Source organism: Onychostruthus taczanowskii, unplaced genomic scaffold (genome assembly GCF_017590055.1).
Source record: "Onychostruthus taczanowskii isolate IOZ18803 unplaced genomic scaffold, ASM1759005v1 scaffold11, whole genome shotgun sequence".
In the NCBI taxonomy this organism is placed as follows: Eukaryota; Metazoa; Chordata; class Aves; order Passeriformes; family Passeridae; genus Onychostruthus; species Onychostruthus taczanowskii.
Window position 1 is genome coordinate 9,661,081 of NW_024497629.1, and position 20,410 is coordinate 9,681,490.

Consider the following 20,410-nt stretch of genomic DNA (forward strand, 5'->3'; position numbering starts at 1 on the left):
TAAATTCAAGTAGTTTCTCCTGGAAACAGACGGTCCGTAACACTGACACTTTCTGATGTTTCTGATTTAGAAAATAATTATTTTGCCTCAGGAATCTAGCCCCAAAATGAAAAAAGTGTGTTCACAGTGCTTTATTTTTAGATCTGCATGCTTGTATTTTAGCAAAAGTAACTTCTAAAGTGCTTTAAGTGCTAACCTTTTATTTTTTTATCTGAGAAGCGCAGGCACGTATGGTTTTTGTGGCTCTTTGCCAAAAGATTATCATTTACATAAATATTTCTTTCAAAGGCGTAGTTTAAGACATTGAGCTCAGGAGGTTAGAATAGAGACTTCAATCTGCACACCAGCAGTGGGCTATTGGCTTCTGAACAGTAGCTTTGTTCATCGTATTTGGAACACTGTTCGCATTCAGACTTAAGTAGAGCTGGCATTAAAAATCAGCTAATTTGTTTCATGTGATTCATCAGCTGTGTGTTTTATTTAAATCTATGTCACATTCTCTTTTGGCTTTTTATTTTGAAGATTGAAGTGTTGAAGTAGGCCACTCTTTAACTCTTCAGTTTCTGACTTCAAAAGTGACTTAATTTTTACTTTTCCAGTGTTAAACTCCTGTATGTATATAACAAATATATAGAACTAAAGTGTGCATTAAGGATCTTGGTTTTTTTCACAATCTGATCTTTGATTTAAAACATACACATTTACAGTCAGTTTAGTTGTAGTTTTATATAAGGCTAAATAGAATAACATAAGGTAGTAGCTAAACATTAGTGTAAAATATGCATTTCTCAGATTCAGTAGAGTATACAAGTTTTACTTTGATACTGCCAGTGTTCTTATTTTTTTTCTTTTGGCCTTTCACTCCTTGAGGTTAGGACTACTTTCAGCTTCTACTACATTTCTTTAAACTCTGCCAGAGAATGAACAGTTCCCATTATTTGAAATTGTAACCTTTGAGTGTCTTCTCACAGAAGCACCACCTTTTATTCTCTTAAGGCTGGAGTCTCTGAAGCCTTACATACATTGAGCTTCCCTAAAGTGGATAATCCAGCTGCCATCTGGACAATGTCTCATAGCTATTTGTTCTGCAAAAACTTTGTTAGAATAGGCTACACTTGCTTTTATGCTTTATATTTGTTCCATTTTTCCTGTGCTATAAAGTAACCTCTCACTGTGAATGAAGTTATTCACAGACACTGTTTATGACAGCATGGTATGGCACTATTCTCCATCTGTGAGGTACATGGTCCATTTTTTTCTGGTAAAATTTATAGGAATTTGTTAATTCTACTCTTAGTGTATGGCTGGAATGTCGTAAAAGATCAGATTGAAAGATTAGCACAGCTGAAATACATTTTTAATGCAATGGAGTTTCACTTCAAGCATGTAGCATTGATTCTCAATTATTTTATTTTTCTTAACATTAAACGCTAAGTATTCTGTGTAAATCTGCCACTTTTGTCTCTGGAATAATCCCATGGTGCATAAAATTGTACTTTCTGTGGAGGATTTAAAAATAAAGATAAAAAAAGATCGTTGCTTTTAAAAAGCAGACAAATTGTGAAATAGGGTAAGATTGTTCAGCTAATGGTAGACTTAGTTCATTAGCTCTATTAAAAATACAATTCAATTACAACCAGTTGGGGGTTTCTTTTAAGTGTTTTTTTTTCTTTTCAAAGGCACAATGTGATTGTGAATTTATTTAATGTAAGAGATTCCTGGTGTACTGATGATTTACTTAGTGTGCATGAGTCTGCTGCCTCCCTTCCCATCCGTACATCAGTATATTCATTTCCTCCATGACAGCACTGGTAGTTGCCTTAGCTCTTCTAATTGTCCAGTAGTCAGAGAAAACACACTTTCTTTGTTCTATGCTACCTTCTTCTTTTAAGCAAGTTACAGAAGTTCACAGAGCAGCCAACACATCTATGCTGTTCCCTTTTATCATGGAGTTGTAGTCTTAACATGTCTTTGAAAAGACCTATTAAAAATCATAATTAATTTTCTATGTGAAGCATTTTTGGTTTTTTCTCCTCATATTTTTTTTCTATTTTTAGTTTATGTACAGTGTGGTTACTTCACTGGTATCCATATAGAGTGGTGTTACAGTCACTTTATAGCCATTACTGTAGCTGTGCTCACTATTCTCAGTGCATTCTTTCACTGTTTACATATTTATATGAGTACTTTTTCATTTTAGTAATCTTTAATTTAGATTATCATTTCTCATTTGGTATGTGATACCAGTACTATGAGATGAAACATCAAGTAAGATAGGTCCAACAGTGTCAGCCTCCATCACTTGCTTGGTAGGACCTTTTTATAAACTTCCACAAGACTAACATTTAATCCTACTTGTTCCTTTCTGAAACTCCCCTTTATACCACTGCTCACAAAACCCCCACTGTTGCTTGACAATAGTCATAATGCATGAACAGTCCCTTACACTGATCATGTCTCCTGGTTTTGTTGTTTTCATTTGTTTGTGGCTTTTTCTTAGAAGGTGAATTGCTTGAAAGCAAGTGGTTGTTTTCCCACTTTTTACAATGAATGCACAGTTAGATTTTGATCAACTTCTAAGATGCCTGTTCCTGTTACAAAAAGTTAGTTTCAAAATGAGATTGTTTTTCCCATGGAATTTCTGAATTTGGTATAGGAATTTGAGTAGATGTTTGGGGTTAAAGTTCACAAATGTTAACTTCCCCTTACTTGGGATTTGACATTACTGATGTATGGCTTCCTCAGCATTTCTCTGGAGCATACCATTAGATCAGATTGTTCAGCAGTTTGAAGTTTTTTGCATATTAGAAAGTGTTACATTGCTCTTTCTTCAGACAGCACAGCTTTTTATGGGTTCTCTTATTTTTCAGAGAGCAGGGAGAATGGGTGCAAGTGTACTAGTATTTCACCCCAGAATATTACTTTGTAAACTGAAGTCATACTCTAATAAATATGGTTTATGATGTATCTAATTTCACCCCCCAGAATTTCAAAGAATATTCCTACAACTAAAGATGTTGAACCTCTACTTGAAATTGATGCAGATATACGGAACTTTGAAGTATTTTTATCCTCACGAACACCTGTCCTTGTTGCACGTGATGTAAGAACCTTTTTGCCTTGTACAGTGAACTTGGATCCCAAGCTACGAGAAATCATTGCAGGTAAGTATGCTTTCAAATAAATGGAAAATGACAAATCTGTTATTTATTTTAAGTAGAGCCACTTGGCATGTCACACAGGACGCTCATTTGTTCATCAAATCATAACTTCAGATTGTCTGATTTGACTTCAGTAAGAGACCATTCAGTTTCACTTAATAGTTTTGCTGTAACAGCCAGACCATCCTGGACTAAAGCTTCACTTTTGGAGGGCAAAGTCCATTGTTCTTGCTTTGCAGAGTGCTTTAGGAGATGGAGGAAACCAATACACACAATGATATTTTAGTAGAAGAGATGCAAGTTGACTTCATATCTTTGTTAACAATTTTGAAAGTACATGTAAAACCCTGTAGGAATTAAGTCAATGAAACAAAGTCTTCTCCAGGCTGAAGAACCCCAACTCTGTCAGCCTTTTCTCCTAGGGGAGTTGAACCTTACGGTTTTATAATGGCTTAGGTAGGAAGGGACCTTAAACATTATCTAGTTCCAACCTGGTCTTGAACATTTCCAGTGTTGGGGCATCCGTAAGTTCTCTGGTCAACTTTCTCCAGTACCTCGCCACCTTCATGGTAAAGAATTCTAAACCTACTGTCAGTTTAAAGCCATTCCCCTTTGTCCTGTCACTACATATGCCTCTAAATAGTCTTTCTCCACCTGTCTTGGAGGCTCTCTCCAGATGCCAGAAGACTGCAATTAGGTCACCCCCAAAGCCTTCTTTCTGAAAAATCCCAATTCTCTCAGCCTTTCCTCATAGTAGAGGAAAGTCATCTTTGTGGCCTCCTCTGGACTTGCTCAAATACATTGATGTCCTTCTTGTTCTGGGGATCCCAGAGCTGGATGCAGCACTGCAGGTGGGGTCTCACCAGGGCAGAGGGGCAGAATCCCTCCCTCACCTGCTGCCCACACTGCTTTGGATGCAGCCTAGGACACGTTTGGCTTTCTGAGCTGCAAGGGTACATGGCTGGATCAAGTCCAGCCTCTCATCCACCAGCACCCCCAAGTCCTTCTCAGCAGGGCTGCTCTGCATCTGTTCATCCCCCAGCCTGGATTGTTACTGAGAATTGACCCATCCCATTTGATCTTATTAAATGTCATAAGATTCCCATAGGTCCCCTTCTTGAGCTCATCCAGGTCCCTCTGGATGGCATCCCATCCCTCAGGTGTGTCAACTGCACCACTCACATGGTGTCATCTGCAGACTGGCTGAGGATGCACTCATTCCTTCATTCATGTCATTAATGCAGATACTAAGTAACACTGGTCCCAGTATGGACCCAATGGACACCACTTGTCACTGATGTCTGTCAGGACTCGGAGCCATTGACCATTACCCTCTGGATGCAGTTGTCCACACCCAATTTCTTATCTGTGTAACAGTCTACCCATCAAATGTATCTCCAATGTAGAGAGAAGGATACTGGGGGGGACTACATTAAAAGCTTTGTAGGAGTCCAGATAAATATCTCTAGCCCTTCCCTTGCTCACTGATGCAGTCACTCCATTGCAGAAGGCCACAGGGTTGGTCAGGCAGGACTTCCTGTGGTGAAGCTGTTGCTAGCTGTCTTGAATCACCTCTGTCCTCCATGTGCCGTAGCAAAACTTCTCTGAGGATCTGGTCCATGATCTTCAGAGGCACAGAGGTGAGACTGACAGGTCGCTAGTTCCTGAGGTCCTCCTTGCTACTGTTTTTAAGAATTTGTAGTCTCTCTATCTTGATGTAGAGGTCAACCTCTCCTCCCCTCCTTCCTCTCCTGTCCCGTTTGAACAGCCTGCAGCCATCAATAGTTGCACTCCAGTCATGGGATTCATCCACCAAGTTTCTGGAATGGCAGCTAGGTCACAGCTTTGTGGCAGCTCCTGCTGTTAGTTGCCCAGTCTGTGTCTACTGAGGTAGAGGCACCTCAGCTGGGCTGTCAGCTGTGTCACCTTCTTAGAGGAGCACCCTTTAATTCTTTTGAAGTATTTTGGTGGTGTTTCCCTGTTGGATTCTGTTACCTCAGGAGTTCCTGCCTCATCTCTGTAAGACTTTCAATGGATAGATTGTTTCTGATGTCCAACATGAATGTCCCCTGGTGCAGGTGCCTTTTGCCTGTTATGGGGAGAATACAGAGTCCCCTGGATCTCTGCTTTTTTCTGGTGGCTGTTCTGTCTCAGGGAAGCCAGAGCATGATTCCAGCTGTCTGTATCCTCTGACTTTCTCATGCTTCTTAATCTTTCTGCTTCCTTACTTAACTCTTGCACCAGGCTGGACCAGGGTTGTCTGCCTGATCATGCCTCACATATCTGTTGTCTCTACTACCATCCAACACTGGTGACAGGCTCTGCCCCCACCAGCCTGAGACCTGGATGGGAGGTGTGTCTGTGTTGTCACTTCCTTTCTGGTGAGTGCAGAGGACTGTGGGTTTGTGCCTTATGTGGATGCCATATCTGAGCTCCTTCCAAGAGGATGATGAATACCAAGGGGCTCACCTCTTAGTTAGGGTGACTGTACCCTTCCTGCTCAAACTACCTTGTCACACTCCCTGGGCTGAGGCTGGTTGGGGGCCTTTTTTTCTTTGGCAACTCCCAGGTCTCTGTAGCACCTGCTGTGAGAGCATTGACCAGTCCCTGGTGAATCAGAAGAGGCCCCTGTGTGCTGGGATTTGTCACTCTGCCATGGTACAGGCCAGCCTTGGAGCTGCTTGTCTTGGAGAGTGACTGTTAGGTTCCTTTAGAGGGATTTAATATGCTATGTAAGTTTATGTGATAAACCCTCCTAACTTTCTTAAAGACTCCTGTGTAGATGTGATCATCAAGAGAAATCAACCAAATCCAGCTGAAATTTGACCTTCTTGATGTTCTACTTGATGGGTTTTGATTGGAGTTAAATATACAAAAATGCACTGTAATGAATTGGCAAGCAAATAAAAACTTTTCCAAGTACTTCAAGCAAAATAATATTCTTGTTACCAATTTATTTTTCAGATGTTCGTGCTGCAAGAGATCAGATGAATATTGGAGGACTTCCTTATCCCACCTTGCCTTTACATGAGGCCCCTGCTAGAGCAACATCTCTGTTCAGTCAGCCTTCCTCAGCTTGCTCTTCTACCACCTCTTTCAATGGGCCTTTCAATAGCGGAGTTTTGTCCCCCCAGCCTCACAGCAGTTACTACAGTGGTATGACAGGACCTCAGCATCCCTTTTACAATCGGGTAAATAATCGAGATCCAATTAACATTCTTCTGATTTAGTCTGGTAATACTGCAGATGTCATCTGTTAAATATTAAAATACCAATGCAAGTTTTATTTAGGAGTGGAGAAAAGTCCAAAAGCTGACAAATTTTGCAGTAACTGTTGTTTGGGGAAGAAACATGGTAAATGGCATCAGAAAAACAAATTACAAAGGAGACAAAATAATTTTGAGACGCTGCTCTTTTGTAGGATATTGCAGGGCTTTTTGGGTTGGTGTTTTTTTGTTTGTTTATGTTTTGTTGGGGGTTTTTTTGGGGGGTAAACTGTGCTCAGTTTTTCAGATGCTCACAGACATTGTAAGGGATCCCGTCTTTTTTTGGTTACTTTTGTTAAAACATACAGGAACTCAAGTGGGGAGTTAGATTATAAGAATGTATGTCTGTCTTCCCTTTTGTCTCTTTTTAAAGTTATTCCGTGATCTTTTCCCTAAGCTGGTGTTGTACTCATTTAAAGGAATTGACCTGAATTGCATAAAACATACATTTTTGAGCTATTTGTGGGCCTCAGAAAATATAGTCCTGGGAATGGCTCACTTGAAAATTGAATTAAGTGCTTTACTGTATAGTTGAAGAGAGTCTAAACTTTCTGGTTTTGTGGGATGTGTTCAGTATTTTTAAACTTTATTTTTCAAACTTTTTTTATTTTTTAAACTTTTTATTCTGCAGTACTATCATGAAAAAAAACACAGAGAGCTGATAAAAGTCATAGCATGCTTCTATATTCAGGATATAGCCTCAACATTAAGTAGATTTGACTGTAGATGAACATATAACCTATTAAGGTGAAAAGTAAATTGAGTTACTAATAAATCAGTGTTTGTTAACCAAAACAAAAAAATATATATGTAGGCCAGAACTTTTTAAGTTATCTATTCTAAAATGATTCTTCAAGACAGTGACAGTATGCTCTTTTGTTGAAAATAACGTAAAATAGCATATATTTACAACACTGATAAATGCTTGACACGTGAATATTCGTGTTGATACTATCTCAGCTTAGTCCAAGTAACTGTTTTGTTGGAAGCCCTGATTTTGTGTTTGTTTTGCCCTGTTTTGTGTTACTGTACATGACAAGGTTTAAAGTCAGGGGTGATAAACTGTTGAAACCTGTATTGGGGTTTTTGGCTCCAGTAAGCATTAGAAAAATAATTATTGGTGAGTCATAAGCTGTTCTTACAAAGAGTTTATTTGTTCATTTGTGTTAAGGCTTATAGACATGCTTACTTTTTTGCCTGCTGAAGACTAAAATACTTAATTTTGGCCTTTCTCACTGGAATTTCATACTACCCTTCTAAAGTAAAATTGTTTTTAGTGTGTCACTTAATAAATGTTGTCAGAGAACTGTATTCATTACTCTGGACTCATAAAGGTACTGTCATGAGTACCACATACTGAGATAAGTGATGAGAAGCTTTTAAAAGTAGAAAATTCATCCTGAAAGACTGTTTTCTTCAGTATTTTCAATCATATTTCATTTCTCAGGTTTTTGTAAAAATGGTATTTAAAAAAAACAAGCAGCAACTGAAGAATAGACCCCAGTAGAAGTTTCCGAGAGGTCTTGGATACTGATATGACACAACACAATGGATTCAAATACTTCTGTGGAAATGGGGGGATTTTATTCAAAAACGCCCTCAGTTCTTGGGGATATGTGCCATATTCTGACCAGTAAATGGTTCCTGTCCTGTTGTCTTTAAGCATTAATTTATGCTTAAGAAAAACGCCCTTGAGCTGTTGAGGAAAAGACTTTATTTTTGGAAAATACTGGGTTTTTTATTATGTATGTTTCTTCTTTTTTTCTTTAGATTCTCCTATGTTATGGACCTGGAACTTCCAGTGATGTAATCTATTAATTTTTGGTTTAAAACCCAGTTCTCCCTCTGGTTAGCTGTAAAGAGAAGATTATGGTCCATTTAGAAGGTCTCCAGTTTAGCACTCTGGTTCTCGGTATGGGGCTAAGCTGGACAAGTGTTGTTTACCACTGTCTAATGGCCAGGCTGAAAGCTGAATTCAAGTTCAGCTTCTCAAAATTGCTGCTCTCATGGATCATGGTGGAGATGATGTTTCTTACAGGGAAGGTCAGAGCAGTAGACAAGTCTAATTGGGATTTCCTGGGTGGGAACGAGAAATTATGGTATGTGAATACTTTTTTTTTTTTTTTTTTTTTTTTTTAACAAGAGGAGAAAATGATATGATATCTTGAGCAAATAATGTTTTGCTACATCTATTAAGCTTTGTAGGCAATCTGCAGACTTGAAGAGCAACTGTGCACTGGTTTATGCCCAATATATATTGATCTCATGTTTTCATGATACCTGTATTGTAGTTCAAATGAAGATTGAGTCTGAAGTGTTTGGCCTGTAATGCAGAATTAATTCCACAATTGGGAAACAGTGGAGTAGCTGAAATGGGCCCAGGGGTTGATTAGAAGTTATGAGAGGATTGTGGGATAATTGCTTTAATGGACAGACTTTTTCCATTGCTTTGTAGTCTGATATCATGCAACCAGCAAGCTCCCTGTGTGTTTCAAAGAGGCTCTGCAGTGAGAGTTGGGCACTTGAATGCAGTCTGATCATTAAGCTTTTCACGCTTGGGGGTTTTCCACATGGTTTAGGCTGTTAGTGAAAAACTGAGGCATTAAATGATTCTGTGGTATTTTTTGGAAATTATTCTCTCTCCAAAAAAAAGTTTGTATTATTTGTAGAATGTGCCTTATGACAGTGGAATAGTTTTAATTCAGTGAACTTTCCTGCATCATTCTATACTAGTCAAAAAATGTAAGGCAAAGGCTGGGTAACCAAACTCCCCATTTAGACTAATGGTTACAATGAATATTTTGTAACTTCGTATGTTGGAAAATCGTATGAAGTTTTTGTGGTAATTGTGTGAAAGTGCTCAGAATCTACCTCTAGGACCTAAGAATATGGAACCATTTTCCATAAAGTGCTTGAAGTTGTAGCATATGCAATCTACAGAAATGATATACTCAAAAATAAACTTGAATTTCTCAGGTTATTTAGAGCTGCTTCTGAATACAGAAGTTTTTAAAGTCCTTATTGGCAAATCTAAAGTGGAATGTTTCAACAAATTTTACTCCTCCTTCATAGATTCTCCCTGTAGTCATAGAATTATTTACTCTATATTGAATTTGGTGCTGTACACTAATCAGAATCTTGTCATGTGCAGAAACACAATTCAGATAATATGTTCTCTTGTGAAGTATCTGGATAATACAGTTTTGAAAATGCTACACATAGAAACATCAGAAATCATTAATACAGCCATTGTTTTGAGATTTCTTTTTTGGTTTCTATGGTGTTTTGTTGGTTTTTAGGTTTTGGGTTTTTTTGGGTGGAGGGAGGAGTTTTATTAAGAATTGGGCAATGAGTTGAAAGCAACGAGTGCTGTAATTCTGCTTTTCCTAAAGTCTAAATTAACACTGTCCCTTAAATGTTATTTGTATTGAACAACATGCATAATGTATTTCCAGCAAAACAAAGCTCCAATACTGTCTGCTATAAGTATCTGTTCATATGTTTATAAAATCTAGTGTTTGTGGAAGCCCCCAGGTTGGGTGCCATAGATATGGGAAGTTCTAGTGATGCTCTTATGTATCACACTTGTTTATTTGGTGCAATTATCTTGGTTATTACAAATGACTCAAAGTTTTACTGAGCACCTGGTTTTTAGTTTAGAAGGTCAGAGAGTGACATTGTCAGAATTATTGTTAAATTATCCTTTTCCCATATTGAAAGCAGATGTTAGAGTGTAGCTACCAAAACCATTCTGACTCTGTTCCTCCAGAAAACTATATCAGAGCACCCATTGGCTTGGAGGAAAAAAAAAAGGGGTCATTTGGAGTGATTTTGAAGAATTCACTCCAGAGCTTTTGATTGAATTCTGCTCAATGGTTCAATGCAAAAATAAAGAGCGCTATTAGTAATTGTTCTTTTTTACTTTATGAAACTCAACTAGAGGATGTGTTTTGTTGTAATGATTTTTATTTTATTATTACATTTTGATTTGTGTAATTGTTTGTCCCTTTTTTGTTACACCTTTTTTTTTTCATAGCCATTCTTTGCCCCATATCTTTACATGCCAAGGTATTACCCTGGCAGTTCTCATCTCATCTCACGTCCACCACTAAAAACGAGTTTGTCCAGAGATCAGAACAATGGCCTAGTAAGTATTTTGAAGGGTAATTCAAATACTAACCTAGACAATAAATATAGTGAGTAATGAAATTGAAGGTTATTAATGATGATTCTCTGTTAGACAAGTATAAGCTTTATATTATAAATATTTTAAGCAAAGGTGTTACTAACATGTAATGTAAATGTATTTTGTTTTAACTTTAGAAATTCCTTACAGAGGAAAACCAATTCTAGCATCCATGTATAAAGATTAGAGGAGAATGACCTGTGATACTGGCAAAAATATATTAATGAAAATATCAACTGTACTATCGTACCATAATAGATGTAGTGATGTAATAAAATGAGTACTAGTTGTAAATTTATGTTCAATTTTTTTTTTAATAATATGTCACAAATTCTTTGTCTCTGTAGAAGATAAAATTACATTCTTTAATGTTGTAAAAAACACTAGAAACTGGAAGATTAAATTTAAATATTAAAAGAAATATCTTCAATATTTGAGTAAAACAAAATACATTTTATCTTAAGTGTTTTTGCAAGTACATATAATTCAATTTTACCCATTAGAAGGACATTTTCTAGCTTACTATAGAATAATAAATTTCCTATTTAACAGTGTTTGTTTTACTGACAGATGGCTGTTCAAATGGAATTATGAACTAAGGAAAGATAAAAAAGTAAAAGCCTCACTTGTTGGTCACTTTAATTCTAGGTTATTGAAATGAGCAAGGCTGTTAAAAGGTGGTAAAAGCTGTAATCACTTAAAGAAAACAAATGTGTTTCTATTGAATTGTGTATTATTATGAGATCATTCTCATTCACTGTTTACTTCATAATTTTTGTTGAGCCCTTGATCATTTTACCCAAACCATAATATTTTGTTGTTGTTAGGATGTTATCAAGGAGGATGCTGATGAGGGGCTTCCTTCACCCACAGACCCCTCAATGGTAAACAAGTAGTCACGTGGTGTGGAAATTTTAGCATCTCATTGCTTTTTCAGCAGTAATGAGTCTGCATTAATCATAACTGCAGTTCACTAACACTGCATCAGTGGCTTTGGTGGGCAAATAGAGTAGTTGAAAACTAATGTAGTTCGTGAATGAATTTAAAAGCTAATATTTCACTTGTAAGATGTACTCTGTTTCCCCCTGTAGTTTTCCCCTTGCCTTTCTCAGTAGCTGTGGTGAGCTTTCAGTCGAGTGTCGTGGTAGCTGAGCAGAGTGTAGAATGACAGCTGGTCATTCAGTGCTTAAGTTTTAGAAGTAATTGTGTTTTTCTGCTTCAGTCAACTCTCTCCCAAACCTACTTCTACCTGCAAAGCTATTGCAGGTAACACAGTATAAGGCAGCTTTGATAGAAATGGAAAAATAAAACATTGCTGGTCATAAGCTTATTCTTGAGTCAGAATGTTAACAGTTACCTTTTCTATGACTTGTTTTATCCTAAGTATTCATACTTAGGATGCCATCTTTACGGTATATGTTTTAACTCTAATTATGGTAATCATGTTTTATACCGAGACAAAGAGTTTAATGTGACTGTCACGATTCTCTTAATATTTGTTGCCAATAGTTGCTGGCAAAAATTATAGTTGGATTGCATTTGCTTTTTCTTTTAGTAAATAATTACAAAAATGTCTTTCTACTGTTGTGCAATGAAAAAACAATCAAATCCCACACAGATTCCAAACTCTGTCTAAATGTACATAACTTCCACTGAGAAACCACATATGTGCAGTGCAATGGAAAAGGTATGCTAAGTTTCTCTCCCAAGTAATTTTTGACCGTGTGTGAAGGAATGACTTTGGAGGAAGTTTTCCTTTGGAAATGCCATCCTTGTGTTTGATTCTTTATCTCATTATCCCATTCTTTTCCCAGACCTTTGAGACTTGCCAGTGCAAGGAAAATTAAGGACTTTCTGAAAAGTATTAGCATGATGGCTGAGGATTGTGTGTCTCTGTGAGTGTGACAAGGCACACAAGCCTGGAAAAGTGGGATTTAGTCTTGGGGCAAAGTAGTGAATGAGTTTCAGCAGCAGAATTGGAACTGGGTGCCTCTTCTGCTGGCTGCTGGGTGTTTATCTTACTGCACATTTAGATGCAGCTTCAAACAGCAGTTTAAAAGACGCCTGTAAGTTAAGTAACCTATTGCCTCTAAGTAAGAAAATACATTAATTAAAACATTAAAAAATATTGAAATATTTCATTATCATTGAAATAATGAAAATGGAAGATTTTGTTAGATCTGTTTTTTAATTTAATTTATACTGTTGTGAGTCTGTAATGCAACATAACAGATCATACATTTTTGTAAGACTTAGCACTGTTACGATGGTGTAAATCTAAAACTTTGAATTTTTTTTAAAGTCTCTTGGTAAGTTGACAAGAAGGTTGTTAGTCAGGATATGATATGCGATGTCAGGGTTTCATCTACTCTAAATCCAAATCTTTTATGAGCTTTATTGAATTTTCCATTAAAGAAAACAATATTATAATTGTTTTATGTGCTACAATTATCTGTAGATGATGGGTACAATAATTTCATCCAGCTATTTAGGTAGGTCTTAATTGATGGGTCGTTGCTACTATATAAGTGATCCAACTTATTAAATGGTTTGGTGCACGCAAAGTAATTAAATAAACAAAAAAAGAACTGCACAAAGTAGTTAATGAACACCAAGATGTATAATTGGTTTGGTTATTGAAAACAAGAGGAGCATGTAGAATCAAAATTGTCTTTCATGCTAAACTGGCAAGGAGCCAGAAATGTTGCAACTCCTGTGTAAAATAGAGAATAATCATTGTTTTGAATGTTTGAGTCATAACAGGGCAAAAAAACAGGATTACTCAGGAGTATAATTTTTTTTTCATACAGATCATAATTTCTGCTTATTGCATGAGTTGACAGAGCTGTGTGGAGGCTGTTACGTGATCTAGTTATGGGTCTGCTGTTGTTGTCAGTCTGATGTTGGAGTGACCAAGTTCTGAAATTCCAGACCACCATCATTAGTCTCATAATATCTGTGTAAGTCTAGGTTAGCTTAATAAAAATCAGGAATATTTTGAGTATAGTCGTCCTGTATCAAGCATTTTACTTTAGCCACCTTCTATATTTAGATTCTGTTGCTGATGATAAAACTTGTCTGTCTCAGACCATAGTGTACTTTCTTTGCTGAATGGATCAAAACATAGATGTCAAACTGGTAAGTTGACCAAATACCATCTATTTAGTTGTATCAGCATGAAGGTGCATTGCAAATTCTTGGTTATCAGCTTGAATCACTAATGAAAATAGTCTTAAGATTCTGGCCTTTGCCATCTGTGATGGAGACAAACATGCATTTCTGCTGGTTTTACTGTACAAATGCTTATTTCTGAATAACTGCAAAAACTTCTAGAATGCCCTTTTGACGAGTTTGTAGGTAGATTGCAGTGTTATCGGTCATGGAATGGTAACATGGAATGGTTCACAGAATCCCCTTTTATGTTAGAAATCAAACTAGCATTAGGAGTGCTTATCTGTCATAAACTGGATTTTGTGCTTGAGTTTGCATTGTTAATTTTGACTTCTTAGGAGGTGGCTTGTTCCAATATAATTACTTTGTTTAAATACATTTTTTCATACTGCACTGAACATATAATTCATTAAGATGTAGAATTAGGTGTGCTTTGAATGAGGACTAATGTGGACCAGAGCATGTAGTATAGATTAACATAGAGTACTTCTTAAGAAACTGGAAGTACTTTTCAAAAGTTTGAACATGAATGAAAATATATGGCATGGGAGTTTTCTTACAGATTTTCCAGTGCTTTTGTGTAGCATTTTTGTGCTTTGAATACTTGTGCTTATAAGAAATAACTTTTCTATTCTGTGGGTGGTGCTGTTTTGTTTTTGGGGCTTTTTTTGGGGGGTGGGGGCGAGGTGTGTTGGCAGATTTGGTTAGATAGAAGTTTGAAAAGTTATTTGAGGTATATTGGTAGTATAATGTGATCTTGAGATGGCAGGAGAATGTTTCATTAAAAGGAGGATTTTCTGTCAGAAACATAATCTAAAACCTTTATGCAAAACAGCATATAGCAAGTGTTTTTTTTACAAATGCAAAACAGAAGAGTCTGCTCATGAAAACAGTATTTGTATAGCATATCCTAAATGTATATTTTGAAGACCTATTTTAAAAGTTTCATCACATTATGAAAATACTCTGTGTCTATCCTAACCCTGATTTCCTGTTTACTTCAAAGCATGTTCTCTGTATGTTCAACCTTTGTGATGTCACTTTAAGCTGTTGTTTTTTTTTAATTCTGTTTTGTCCTTTTCTCAAAGCTGTGTAAGTCTGAGTTAAACAAAAACAGACAGGTACAGCCACTTCGTGTGAATTCTCATTCAGTTGTTTCAGAGTCATTCCAGAAGCTATCATACTGGTGCTTCATGCTGGGCTGTCTGTAAACTAATGCTCATTACTAGCCTTGAGGTTTGTTTTGACAAGCTGCTTTTAGCTTTTGCATGGCAAATACTTTTCAGACTAATGTACTCTAAGCATCTCTAACAAAACCACTAAGGCTGAAAAATGTGTCAGTTTAAGTACAGTTTTAATTCACTTACATGATGACAATATCCCTAAAGCTATTACATTACTTATTCTTCAGAGAGTGCTTTTCATAAAGAATGATTTGGATTAATGTGCATCTATTTCAAACAGTTCACACTTTAACTAAAATAGTCTAAATATTTCAGCTTTTATGTATCTTTTTATACACTGAAAGCAGAGTTTCTAAACTAGGTCTTAATGCATGCAGAAAGAATTGCTTGTCCTTGATTGTTAGAAAAATATTTTGATCTGAACGAGAATCTGTTAAATTAGAAGTGTTTAAAACTTTTCTTCATTTATTTCTGGGTGTATCATAGATGATGTATTTAATAGATTCTGAGAACAAAGGCAATTGCTAACACATGTTGCTTGGGGACAGTTTATTTTAGTGGTGCCACAAAGTAATTTTGGCTATAACAGTTTCTTTTATTTTAATTGATAAGCCTTCTTTCAAAAAATAATTAAGATTTGCATTAACTTAGTATCTTATCTTTGTTGGTATATTATCTAACTCATGCCAATAGTAAATAGTGTGTTTATGAGGAAGTAATGGATCAAACTGGTATTCTGAAGAAAAACCCACAGTGATCTCTTAAAGAGGAAAATTAAAGATGTTCATAAAAGAGGTACATGATAAATAGATTATGGGTGAAGCTTCAATCTGTCATTTTCATCATTTTGTTGATTGGTTTATATCCTTGACATGATACAGGTTTTAGATGTGCTAAAAATCAGACTAAATTCAGACCTAAAATTTGGCCTTTAGATGCCTATATGATAACTAATTGGGCATTGTAGGTACCTAATTAGGGAGACATTGAAATACATCTGAAATGTAGCTGGCATGTCCTCTAAAGGAATACCAAACCCTCGGTTAAGTGCCTAGACTGAAGTGGAACTTATAAAATGTTTAATTTTTCTGCAGTAATTTAGGTAGATTGCCTTCCCAGAAAATGGGATATATCCTTTGTTTATTTATTATCAAATTGACATGACATTAAAAAAAAATTAGGAATGATTAAAGAAACAAAGATTGGTGCCCCAACTATTTCCAGGCAAGTGTGTGAACTGCCAGGCTCAAATTCCCTACAACCCCCAGTAGTGTTCCCAAATGAAGCTAATAGTTACACACTTTAAAGTCCATTTCAAGGACATCTGGTGGAGAACTTTGGGGCAATTACATGTGATGTTACCTAAACTTTGAAACTCAGAGTAGCTTAGGTGAGGAGTGTGCCTAGCTCCCCAGATCAGGATATCTTTGATAGCAATAAGTCAGAAATAACTCTGAGCTAGTAGATAATGGAGTTTTGGATTGCTGCCTTGGAATTACTAGTTGAATAAATTCTTTGTAAATACCCTGGTTTAGATAATTCAGATAAGGTTAATGGCATTCTCTGTGATAACTCTGGGTTTTCACAGGGATTGGGATCTAGTAGTTTAGTAATTTATTTAGTAATTTGTATAAATTCTGAACTATTAAACATCTTCCAAATAATTAAATAAAAATGGGAGACAATATTACAACTCCAAAACCAGTCTTCATTGGTGATTTGAGGAATATAATAAAACTTGATTACCTGGATAGTCAAAATGCACTTTTATGTCCCAGGGCTTGTGCATGTGATGATGACCTCTGTAGCTTAGAAGCTCTTTTGCATCTTCCCAAAATGAGCTGTTCGGTGCACAGTCTACAATGCTGCAACCAAATCTTCATGTTAAGAAAAAAGGGAAGGTGCAACCTCCCTCACAAGTGGAGAGCATACAAACATTTTTTAACTAGTAGAACTGATTCTAATTTTGCTTTTTGGAATTTGGAATCACGACTGTAACTGCATAGGTTTCCCATCCAGGGGGAATGTGGTTTTTTTTAAAGAACATACTGCCTTAATATACTGTCTACCTGCAGATGCATTTGTTTTAGTTTTCCACCCTTTCTTTGAAACTCCCAGAATCTAGCAACATTAACATGACAACTCTTGTGTTACAGAGCTGAATTATAAATAATTTCTACCTGAACCTTGCCCAGCATTGGGGTACATGAAGCATCCTCATAGTAACCTGTAGGGCATTTGCAGTGCTGCTGTTTCAGTACTGTGGTACACAGCCCCTTGGCTGATCTTGCATAAATAGAGCTGAAGGAACCTTTGCAAAATGAACAGATATTGTTAAAATTACCCAATTAATCCAAGTAGTTGAGGAGTTATCTTTGTTGTGAGTGTCTTTGAGTTTTAGGTCATCTTTGTCTGATAATAAACGAGGAGATTTTAAGACAGAAAAATCTAAGTTGTTATCTGCATTATTTGAGAAAAAAACCCAAAGATCCCAAAAACAAAGTAACTACTAAAGTTAGGGGAAAACTTGTGAGTGAAACTGCATTGCAAATTGATTCATCTGTACTTAATATTTCTGATTTGTATGTTTCTTTACTTAAAATTATGTAAGAGAGGTTTTTTGTCACAAAGACAGGACTCAAGGTGCTGATTTTTTTCTCCTATAAATATATATAATGAATATTTCCCAATATATAGATATCCTGATAGTAATTAAAAATGCCTGTGCATTGATATTCTCATCTCTTAATTTTAAAATACAATTGAACACAGCTTGATTTGTGTTAGTGTGTATTGTGAATTTCTGGGTGTACTGAGTACTGGAACAAGTCTTATGTGCACGTTTTCTCACTTACAGGGAGCAGGCACAGGGTCAGCCACAGGAGTATCCCATGTATCTCTGAGCACCATGAGTGTGGAAGCTGTGTGTGAGAAGCTAAAGCAGATAGATGGTCTGGACCAGAGCATGCTACCTCAGTACTCTGCAACTATAAAAAAGGTATCAGCTGAATTTCATTAATGTGTTTAGTTCCTAAACATGGAGATACACAAGGAGGGGAAAATATTTAGTTACGTCTTTTCTTGAAAATGTTTATTTAAATACGTCAAATGTTAAAATAACATCCTAAGTTCTGTGCATGACAAGTTTGGGGGACATTTTAATACAAGCATTCATTTCTCTGTTGAAAAGGACAAACACTCAGAAATATAAATGCTGATGAGACTGGTTATTCTGAGAAAAGAAGCAAGAAAAATGTTTTCAAAATTGTCATGTGTAATGAAGAAATAAGAAAGGGTTTCAAATGTGTTCTGTATCTAGGAAGCAATATCTTTTTTTTTTTTTCTCTGTGAAAAATTGGCACATCTGTTGTAAATGAGTGGTGAAGATGGTTCCATTTCTTTATCACAGTCCACATCTATTTGCTTCAGAAAAAGGTCACTGTGTATTTTTCTGTCTCTCCTCTTTTCTGTGATAGATACGTTAGCACTGAATTGTTTTTTGCTCTTTAACCCTTTTTTCACCATTCTGTGTGCTCTTTTTTGCAAAGAAAGAAGGGAAAAATGTGAAGGTTGTCATTAGTGTTTTTGCTGAGCTCGCTTTGTCCTGGAACCTATCATATCTTAAATAATACAGGAAGGATTTGATTCAAGAATTAAGAGACATGTTTATCATAGGAAGCTTGAGTGAAGTTACTTAAAGCAAGAAGTAGGATGTTAGATTGCAGGTCATTAAGTGAAGCTGCAAAAAATTTTAGTTGCTTCCTTTGCTCCACAGTGAAAGAAGGATTTGCTCATCAGTTACCTCTAATGAGATTCCTTTTATTTATGTTCTTGCATTTCTTACAAGGGATATCATGAAAAAAGAAGGAAGAAAATGGCTCAAATTTCCTGGTTTGACTAAGACCATTTGCTGGGATATGGGTACAAAACCACTGAGATCCCTCAGTATAAGCAGAGCTCATAATTTGAGTCTTCCGTTTTCTGGCTGCTCTCCTAAGACATGGTTCCTCTTTTACATTCTGTCCATACACTGATACATGGTATAAAGAGAAATACCTCTCGCTGTTATGTAATGAAAATGGTTCTGTGTTGAATTTGGTGCTCCTGGAAGTTCAGCACTATATAAACATGTCAAGTGTGAGGAATCACCTTTCTAGAATATAGATCTTGTTTAAGCACTTCTGTGTTGATCTCTGATTGACGATGAACATTAGAAAGATGTCTAATCTTCTATCCCTGGGAATTTCTGATGATGGGAGGAATGTAAGCCTGTTTCATGCAGAGAGGGAACTTGATCTTAGATACCTCAAGCCGGGGATACCTCAAGCCGGCAGCCTGTTTCATGCAGAGAGGGAACTTAATGGAGGTAGTACTTGATCTTAGATACCTCAAGCCGGGGGTCAGATGCTGCCTGGGACTTCATTGTCTGATTATCTTCAAATGCTTGGGTATCTGCAGTCCATTTCTATCCTAAGTTGGAGAAATGTAAGCAGATCAGTAAGGCTTACTGTCCCTGAATTTTTCCACCACTTACAAGTTATTTCCTTATGTCTGTATATTTGCCTTTTTTATACACATTTTTAATGTGTTTAATATTTCCATTTTTTTTCCATGACACATAGGTGTTTCTTGTCCATCAGCAATTATCAATAAATATACTTCTATAAAAACATATGGTTTTATATAGAATTTTACATAATAGTTACTTTGGGAAATTTCACTAGCAGTCTGCATTCAGCCTTACATCTACCTTTTTAGTCTGTTACTGCCGTGCCATTATTCTTGTACCCATAATTTACATTATTTATTTTTTTAGGCAAATATAAATGGCCGTGTCTTGGCTCAGTGCAACATTGATGAACTGAAAAAAGAAATGAATATGAATTTTGGTGACTGGCACCTGTTCAGGAGCATGGTAAGACTTTCTGTTCAGGTCGTCATAAATTAGTCTTTTTCAATATGAGTCTTTTTTTCTTTCTGATTGCATCCTTGTTGTCATCACCTTTAAGTTTGTAAGTATTGTCTTAAAGCATGAATGCATCTGCTGTTTTGTTACTTTGTCTTTTTGTCTTAAGCACTAATGAGTAACTGTTTGCCTATGAATTTGCATCTTAATTGATTGTGAACTCTGAAGTTTTACCTCCTTATTTTGTGGGATCTGTTTTTTCCTGTATGGGTTCCCTTTTTGAAATTTGCTTATTTTAATGAAATGGTCAGAACTTAACTATTTTTTAAATCTCTGTCCTACTGTTGAAGTTAGTCAGGGAATTCAAAGTACATGTAATAATAAGTGCAAGGAACTGGGCAGCCAGGCTGTTACAGTGAGGGTTATGCATGACAGAGAACTGAGTTTTCTCTTAAGTATTTTTAGATTATTGCCAGTTTTCTTTCTTGAAATAACAGTGTGTCTCTCAACTGTAAGTCAGTCTTGAAAACACCAAG

The 20,410-nt window shown here is 36.3% G+C and overlaps 1 protein-coding gene across 2 annotated transcripts in view; it reads left to right on the forward strand.

The window, feature by feature from the left end:
- The window catches only part of KIDINS220 (kinase D interacting substrate 220), a 72,993-nt gene that overhangs the window by 47,741 nt on the left and 4,842 nt on the right, over nucleotides 1–20,410 (forward strand). The window contains exons 23-28 of one of the 2 annotated variants that reach the window (XM_041419921.1): nucleotides 2,986–3,164; nucleotides 6,126–6,352; nucleotides 10,464–10,574; nucleotides 11,441–11,497; nucleotides 17,826–17,966; nucleotides 19,785–19,883. In XM_041419921.1, the coding sequence (XP_041275855.1) occupies nucleotides 2,986–3,164; nucleotides 6,126–6,352; nucleotides 10,464–10,574; nucleotides 11,441–11,497; nucleotides 17,826–17,966; nucleotides 19,785–19,883 (814 nt within the window). The remainder of the gene's footprint in view (nucleotides 1–2,985; nucleotides 3,165–6,125; nucleotides 6,353–10,463; nucleotides 10,575–11,440; nucleotides 11,498–17,825; nucleotides 17,967–19,784; nucleotides 19,884–20,410) is intronic. The other variant, XM_041419930.1, reaches the window with a different exon arrangement.